Source organism: Egretta garzetta, unplaced genomic scaffold (assembly GCF_000687185.1).
Source record: "Egretta garzetta isolate BGI_Z169 unplaced genomic scaffold, ASM68718v1 scaffold429, whole genome shotgun sequence".
NCBI classification, from domain to species: Eukaryota; Metazoa; Chordata; class Aves; order Pelecaniformes; family Ardeidae; genus Egretta; species Egretta garzetta.
In genome coordinates, this window is record NW_009260678.1 from 74,211 (window position 1) to 83,174 (window position 8,964).

Genomic DNA, 8,964 nt, shown 5'->3' on the forward strand with positions numbered 1-8,964 from the left:
GGAAAGAACTGGGTCAACTAATACTGGTTAAATTTTACCCTGTGATAACTTGTTCAGCTGATGCCTGAGGCACAGACTTGGGTTTGCTGGAGCATTACCCCTCAGGGCTGTAGGCATCACCTCTTAGGGCTTGTCGCTGCAGCAGAGTCAGCCGAAACAACCGCGTGCCCATGCCGTTGCGTGGCTTCAGGGTATACCGGCATAAAGAAATTTTTCTTTGTGGTTTAGGCTAAGAGACTGTGATGTGACGAGAGTTGCTGGAGCGTGGGGATCCATAGCAGAGGCTCTTCTGCTGATGGGGGGGAGATAACTCCAGCTAACGGTGGTGGCAACCAGCTGAGAGTGGCAGTATCTTATCCCAGGTGCCCCTGATGCACGTTCACTTATGGCTTACAACCCATGCATCACATATATTATTCCATTTATGTGTCATCTGTCAGATTGGAAAAAAATCAGTTTTTAACAGCCTGTTTGTTGTATGAACCTAGATTATGCTTCCTTCATGCTTTTTCTACCTTATGCACACCAACGTACAGAGTCAAAGGGACAGCAATTGTTCTTACGTGGTTGTATTTTTAAGCTCCAAAAATGGCAGAAGTTTTTTGAATCAGCTTCAAGAAAAGCTTGGCTTCTAAGCCTGGACTGAAATTTGGCTGGTTGACTGTTGTCCAGAAATATAGCTCTGGAAAAATTATAAGCTGAAGAACTTTTTTTTCAGCCTAAGCACATTTCCACCTTCCTACATCTGTTTTTACATGCTTTGACTATGGCATCTGGGGCCAAGTTACGCATATTCCAGAGCTGATTTGCACAGATGTATAGACCAGCTCTGTAGCAGAAAAAAAAACCAACCAAACCTTCTGCCCTATGATTTGTCTTGAACAGATACCTGTTGTGAGCAGAGCAATTCCTTTGAAAGCGGTGTGTCAACACAACGGGCTCCTGCAGAGCCCATGTCCCTGTGCACGCACGCAGCTTCTCCGCAGCAGCAGTGCCAGCTCATTTCCCGGCGTTCCTAACTCCCTGCTCGCTCACAGTGCTGTCAAAATCAGCGGTACAAATTTTATGGGCAGAATGTAAGGTTGGTCCCAATGAGTACTCTTATTTTGGTGCTGTGTGTTCCTTTCTCAGTTGCTTTACTCCCTAAATACAGGTTATTTATTTTGTCTCTTGCCCACGTAGTTATCGGGAGCAGCAGTCTAAGTCTCCCGGTGATTAGTGTGTGGCTATCTGAGTCTCCAGGAAAAGCCACATCGCCACGATGATTACTGTTGCTGCTATTAATTTTAGAAATGTGTTCATGAATAAACCCAAGGACCAACCGTTTGCTGATGGGCGAACGAACTGTAAACAGTGCTGTTTTAAAAATATGTTTGGTTCGGATGCTGCGTAACATGCTTATTTCCCTGCCTTCCCTTCCAGGTGATAGAAGACAACACCGGCGTTCGGAGGGTGGTGGTTACCCCCCAGTCTCCGGAGTGTTATCCTCCTAGCTATCCTTCGGCCATCTCTCCAACCCATCACTTACCTCCATACCTGACGCACCATCCCCATTTTATTCACAACTCTCATACAGCTTTTTATCCTCCTGTCACTGGACCTGGGGACATGCCACCACAGTTTTTCCCACAGCATCATCTTCCCCCTACAATATACGGAGAACAAGGTGAGCTGGAAGGGAAGGTACTGGCATTTTACACCTGTGTTCATCAGGTTTAAAGGACTGGTGAAACCAAGAGTGGGAATTAATTGGAGAACTTGTAGAGTGGCTTTGCCCACCCGGATGGAGCCGCCTCCTTCAGCGTCGGGAGGTGTAGCCATCCAGAGTGCAGCAATGCAGGAAAACCCCTCTGTCCCGACACTAGGTTGCAGAAACAAAACCAATTTTAACTGAATTTGTAAATACAGTGGGGGGGAAAAAAATGTCTCATCCCATGCTCCAAACTAGGGATGTGAGTCATGCCGATTGCTCTTGCTGCGTCACGATGCAGCGTTGTACAGAAAACCAAGAGACCAAACGTGCCGGTCCTGGCTCGGGAATGAGTATGGATAGGGAGGGCTGGATCCAAGCATGGCTTGCCGCAGTCATTTCCGGTGGGAAAAGCCAAATACCACTTCGTGTTGGCTGTAATGTGCCTTCTGCCCCCCAGCAGTGGTTTTCCAAGAAATAACAGGCATTCTCTGTTTGTTATTCTGGTTGGGACTGTGCAGTAAGTCACTGAAAAGCATTGGCCGATACCACAGGGTAGCACAGCAGCCCTAATCAAGCCACGAGTAAATAATTGCAAGAAAAGGAGTGGAAGGGGCATATTTCTGTCTGAACCCTGCCCTGTTGTGTCTCTGCCACCCTGGAGATAAGTCTCCGTGTGATCTGAAAGAGGGAGTTAACCAAAAAAGTAACCGGCAAAGCTACTTGACATATTTAACATGGAAAATCAGTTCAGGATTCACAGTTTTACATTAATGCTGAACTACCTGGGGTTAAGACCCTTTCTAAAACGTATGTTTAAGCCGTATCGCCAGGAGCGAGGTTCTGCTGGAGTGGGAAGGACGAGGCGGAAAGAGAGGGAGGAGGTATCTATTGATGCTACCTTTTGAAGTCTCTGTTGGCCAACAGACCTCGTTTTCTAGCGAGGAGCAGACCCTTACGGCTGGCATTTAACTGCATTATACTGGGCGGGAGGAAGGAAACCAGTGGGACGGTGTAGCTGGTCCAGATAGACAGCAGAGGGACTTTTCTCTTGGAAAGGGAATGGGGCAATTTTTCAGATGGCCTGACGAAGTCTTGCGTGCAAAGTGAACACAGAGCTGCTACTTAAGTAGATGTTGACTATTTCTGTAGCCTGGAGATACCAAGAAGCCAATTGAACTTAAAAATAAAATTTAAAAAAATTCCTTGGTAGCTTTACTGGAATGCCCTATACTTGTACCACTAAAATAATTAAAGTGGTGAATATTGTACTGATGAGCGTTAATCCACCATTTCCCACTTGCTGTACGGTGACTTAAAAAAATCGCATTTATTTGTAGCACGCTGGTTTTAGGCAGCTAGTTGCTGCGAGGGTATAAATAAGATTGTGTAGCTAGGTAAGGAAAGATGAAAGCCAAGATGCATTGAAATAGCAAAGAAAGAAAATCTGGCGAGGGAAACAACTTGGAAAATTGTAATACAGTATGCACGGCAATCTCACCCTATAAAGAAGGCTTCAGTGGCTGGATAGGATGCTCGTTTGCTTCAGATGTTTGTACAATAACTTCCGAATGGACGTAGGGAAAAAATATGAAGAATATATCAAGTATCAGTTGTTATTTTGCTAACAAAGGTGAAAGTGTTGGTTTAGGCATGAATTTTTTCAAGCTTCAGACTCGAAGTGGAGTGCAAAAAGGAGGGTTGAACTACAGAGAAAAGCAGAAAATATTCAGATTCCTGCAAGCTGACCTGCCTTACGTGAGGGGAAGGGGAAAGGGGGATTCTATTTAATGAAGTGTATCCGAAGTGTGCATATGATATTTATGATATTTGTCAAGCTTTTTTTAGACAGTTCTACTTACCCAAAGCTTCCACTTCATGCTGCACTTCTCGCCTTAGACAGGAAAAGTTGACACAATTGTAAAGTCTATTTATACTGGGAAATTAAACTGCATGTAACCGGTGATGGCAGCTTGAAACCAGGGCATCTCGGCTTATTCTGCCTGGTCAAGCCCTGGGGAAGAAACTGCTAAATTGCTGTGAACTTATGAAGGCTTCTTCCTAAATATCAGTCTCCCTGGATTTTTCCTTGAAATTTCTGTCCCTGAAACACAAAGACTAAAAAGGAGGGGAAAAACTGTCGCCCTAATTGCTGTATTTTACTTGTTCGTATTTGCTCACCCGAAGAGTTATAAAATCTCAAGCAGCAAATGAGCATACTTAATAGCATCCAAAAAATTAAGCAGTCCTGCAGAAAAGCTTTTTTTTTTTTTTTTTTTTTTTTTTTTTTAAGGAAAAACCCCCTTGGTTTATTGTAAAACCCATCTCCAGGAAAATCATTTAGAGTTGGCCAGGAATTTGGTTTTCTGAAAAAATTCAGTGGTTTTGTTGCTCTGAGTTAACGCGGGTGAACTCTTTTCCGTTTCAGAAATCATACCACTATATGGGATGTCCAGCTATATTACCAGGGAAGATCAGTACAGCAAACCACAGCACAAAAAACTCAAGGACAGGCAGATTGATCGCCAAAACCGTCTGAATAGCCCTCCTTCATCCATCTACAAAAGCCATATAGGCAGCTGCACGACTGTATATAATGGTTATGCAAAGAGCCACAATGGAGCAAGCAGCGGAGGCGGCGGGGGGGGGGCTCCCGCCGGAAAGAAGCCAGAACGCAGAGCAAGGAGCAGCCCCAAGTCAAATGAACAAGACCCACATGGTAAAGACAGTTTTATTTATTTTTAATTCCTTTTTATTGCACCTTTTCCGGCTTACGACCGCCTGTATATGGATCTAGTAACGATGCCAAAAAACACTACCACCCACACATAAAGACAGTGTTAATACAGTGTGAACTTAAATATAAACGTTGAGCTTGCTATACTGTATTTGTTTTGTAAGATGAACCGGTTGCCTCCCCATCTTTCATGACTACTCCCTGGTGAATGCAGCATCATTCCCTTTTTATCTATTGGAAACAGAAATATATTTTACGGGCAAGTTCTTGGTTTTATTTGGCCTTTCATACAGGCATCTTGGCACTGCGCAAAAGTCCTTATGGACAATTGAGCTGTAACCAAAACCTAGGTGCCACTACTTTCCATCGCCTAGGTAAATGTCGTGAACTTACTGGAAAGTGTCGAGACGATTGCTGAAAAACCGAGTTGGTTTATGTGAAAGTTCAATGGAAGTACGATTAGTTGAAACAGAAGAAATTTGAGAAGAAATGGCTTAATCTTAGCCCTTGGAGTTAGTGGTCAAATAAATCTGGCTACTTTTGAAATACTTTTCTTCAGCGTTTTCAGGGGCTTATCATTTAAAAAATTGAAACTTTACAATAAAACATTAGGTCGTTCGTCTAATCTAATCTCATTTATGACAAGCCATTCTGCACGTAGCCAGTTCTGCCTAAATTTAACTCAATAACTTGCTGTAATCCATGCTACCTTTCAGCCTTTCTCTCCTCTGCCTCTCTCTTTGCTGACAGCCACAACCGCAACTGGCTGAACAAACTTTTTGGTAGTAAGCAAGCTCATACCCGGCCCCCCTAGGTTATTATAACGTAGCACACTCGAAAACTCTCCTGTGAATTTATGCATACAACGTAGTTTTTCCGTTAGCTGTATGCGGTGTATAATTATTTGGCTGTGTACTTCTACTTGTGAGATGTAACTGAAATAATTACTCGGGAAAGTAACTTAATCGATAGCCAGAGGGGAAAAAATACTGCTGGCCAGATAAGGAACGAGGATTTGCAGCCGTGCTTTGGGGTCTTTAGAATTAGCAAGGAGCTGTATTTGGGAATGCTTTAATCCAAGAAAACGAATCACTGCATTAGACTTCCTAATTATTTCTCATCAGTCAGCTTATACAACCTTTAATATTCTTATTTATGTTTATCTAAATTTTTTTTTACTCTGGTCTGCGGCGGAATACGTGAGGTGTGTGGAAGCATCTGTGTGAAAGACCTGGAATAAAGTGCAGGCTTAAGAGCTAAACTGCAGTACAGCTTCAGTGGGTACTGAGTCAGCCTGGGTGATCACTTTTAAAATAATATACATTTAATTTAAAAATACGTAGTTTAAGGGTTTCTTGCAACTGTTGTGTTTGATTTTTTTTTTTTATTATTATTATTTTTTTCTCTTGGAGTAGTTTGCTGTGCTCCAGCAGAAGAGCGTGAGCGCTCTTAAAATGCCAAGAAAATCAGTGACGCCAGGGCTAGGGCACGTCCAGTCCGTCAGCCAGAGAGCACCTTAAAACTGGGAACAGCAAAGGGTGGAGTCTTCCCCCAAACTGTGGAAGAGTGTTATGGGTCTCCATAACAGGAGACCATGCAAATAGTGGCTTTTTTTCCCAGCCTCCTGATAAATCCAACTTGCCGAACAGAGCCCTAAAATAAGCTTGCACTTGATATTTAGGAGCTTCTAATCACAGCTGCTGCTTTATATTTACCTCCTCTGTTTCTTCTTGAATTATTTGGGGCTTTATTGATTGATACCTGCCAAACACGGCCATACAGGTAGTTGGGGTGAGAGTCAAAAGCGATCTGGGAACAGCTGCTGGTTTTGATTCACGCTGCTAAAACGACAGCGTGTTTGGAACAGCGAAGAAGAAGAAGGCGGCAGGAGCAAGAAGCGGCAAAGCTGTTTTCAACTCGTGCTGCTTGTGCACGCGTATCGACTCCAGCCTGCTAATAGTTAAAAATGTGATGGTGCTATGAGGCTGCGTCCAAAACGTCAGAACAGCCTGGAAAAACTATAAAATATATATATATGTAATACGTAGAGAATAAAAGTCTTTATTTAGAAAACCACTTAGCCAGAAAACTCCGAAGAGGCCAGTAGGAATGTATGAGTTTAGAGTAAAACTTGGAGTAGGGGTGAGGGAGAACTGAAGGTGATGGGTTCGTTTGCATGAATTTCTTAATTAAGATAGTGAGGTGGTTTATAGCATCTCATTTCGTACCTGGTTGACGGGGGTGGGGGTTTGTGCAGTGGGAGCTGGCGTGCTTATTTTGGGTGTTTGGATGTCGGGGCAATCCAGTGAGCCAGCTCCTGGCAAGCTGCTGTCACCGAGAGGGTCGTGCTGCCCGCCCGCCAGCGGGGCTTGAGGAGCCCGGTACACGGCTGGAGCAGGCGCTTGCACGTCCTAAATCCTGGGTGCCTCAGAAAATGACGTGTGTCGGGACGTAACGACTGCAGCGGGACGTAGCGATTGCTTTCCTTAGGGAACAAAGCATCGGACGCTGTGCTGGCACTCCCAGCCTAAGGCGACGCTTAGAAAGACGATTTGGGTGCCCATTTTAATCTGTAGAGGAATATGGTCTCCACGGTGGCATTTGGGACAGGGAAGGGGGGAAGATAGTTATTTCTGTTCTTGCATCTGCTACCCTGGCGTTGCAGTAAATGCCTGCCCTGCCCCTTGTTTCCCTGTTGTCTTTTCTGTGAGGGCTGCGTTGCTCCTTACTGAGCACCTCCGAGCGATCTCTGCTACGACTGCACCGAGTTACTACAGAATACTGTAAGAATAATATTGAAGAAAATATTCAGTGTACAATGCAAGGACAACTCTTTATTTTCCCTGAAAAGGTATGACCTAAATCACAGGGCATAAGATATTTAAGTTAACAATGTACTTTTCCATCAGTGTATACACGCATTGCATGTATTATACCATAGCATTGAGCATTTGATGCCCATAGCTCAAGGAAAATTCTGCCATGTGTCAATAAGGAAAATGATGGCTTGTAATTGCCTGAAAAATTAGCAATTACTGCTGTGGTGGGATGGATGCTGTCTTGTACAGGCAGAAGACTTGGAGGTACGTTGCAGGAATTCTGATTTAAAATCCATACTGTAGCTTTTCTGCAGAGAGCTTTTAAAAACTGAATGGGAAAGGAGGGATCAAGGCTGTCTTTTTTTTTTTCAGGGGTGGGTTTTTTTTTTTTTGTGGCTTTTTTTTGGGTTTTTTGGTTGGTTTTTTTTTAACTAAAGGAGCCTTGCCATGTAAAAAGCTGTAAGCGGAAATCCTGTCCCATTCATGCTGTCCTTTATGAATTTCAGTCTGAGTCACTTCCTTCTCATGCGCTCGGTGGTTCACTCCTTGGTCATGTAGTGATCTCGTAGTTTGAGAAGTTCTCTGTGTGGCTGCAAGTACTGTGGGAACATGAGCAGTTTTGAGCATTTTACAGTGCTTTTGCCTATTTGCTAGTAAAGCATCTTTTTTTTTTTTTTCCCCCCTTCAAATCAGATAAATTTTTTTTTTTTTTTTTTAAATTGTCATTGAAGTTTGAGGAACCTAAGATAGCCAAAACTAAAACACTTCAAATGGGTAAAAGTAGAAAGCGGGAGATGGATTGTTATGTGCATCCTGTCCAGGAGCTGGGTGGGTGCTGGGAACTGGGTGCCAGAATAAACAGACCTAGCCTGGGCAGGGAGGCAGCTCCGGGGGCGTCGCATGCACCTTTACGTCAGCCTTCTGTAAAGAACGTTTTTTTGTAGCAATTTGAGAAGATTTCACCCTACTGGGTCAGATCAGAGTCCTGTCTAGCCCGGTGGTCTCTCTTCAGCAGTCGTGATGGGGATGATGCTGGGGGAGAGCCTGCAAGCCCGGCCCCGTCCTGCACACCGGTCCCTGCTCCTCCTCCAGCATCCAGACCTGCTGGGCGCCGTAGGGGGGTTTAGTCCTGCCTTGTCCTTTGGGTACCCACTTGTCGACCTCTTGTCTGTGAACTGGTCTAACTCTTTTTTTTTTTTTTTGGTTGCTTGGTTTGGGGTTGGTTTTTTGGGTTTGTTTGGGTTTTTTTGAACAGCAGACATGCTTTTCAGCTGCCTGAAGTGAGCAACCCTGACTTGGTGTCCACTTTACTTCTCTGAGCAGCTGGTTTCTTGCACACGCAGTTTGGATGCGTTACAGATGGAGAAGAGAGAGAAAAGATGGGAATTATTTAACAGTTCAAAGAGTTGTTGTAGACTACAGATAGATCATAAACTTTTGCAGTACCATTGTAGTGTGTGTACAACCAGCTTAAAATCTCAAAAGATGTTGCTTTTGAGGTTTTCTAAATCTGATTTCGTGCACTGAAGCAGCCTTCAGGTGCTCCCAGAGGTGAAAACCATTGCTTCAGGTGCTTCATATTCCTGCCCACATTGCTGATGAACATTGCTCAGGAGATAGAGCTCTGCATACTCCTTCTGTACATTCTGCTGGAGAAACTGGCTGCCCACGGCCTGGAGAGGGGTACTCTTTGCTGGGTAAAAAACTGGCTGGATGGC

The 8,964-nt window shown here is 44.1% G+C and overlaps 1 protein-coding gene across 1 annotated transcript in view; it reads left to right on the forward strand.

The window, feature by feature from the left end:
* The window catches only part of FNDC3B (fibronectin type III domain containing 3B), a gene marked incomplete at its 5' end in the record, with an annotated part of 171,724 nt that overhangs the window by 68,503 nt on the left and 94,257 nt on the right, over nt 1–8,964 (forward strand). The window contains 2 exons of the mRNA XM_009645787.2: nt 1,423–1,666; nt 4,119–4,409. Of these exons, the coding sequence (XP_009644082.2) occupies nt 1,423–1,666; nt 4,119–4,409 (535 nt within the window). The remainder of the gene's footprint in view (nt 1–1,422; nt 1,667–4,118; nt 4,410–8,964) is intronic.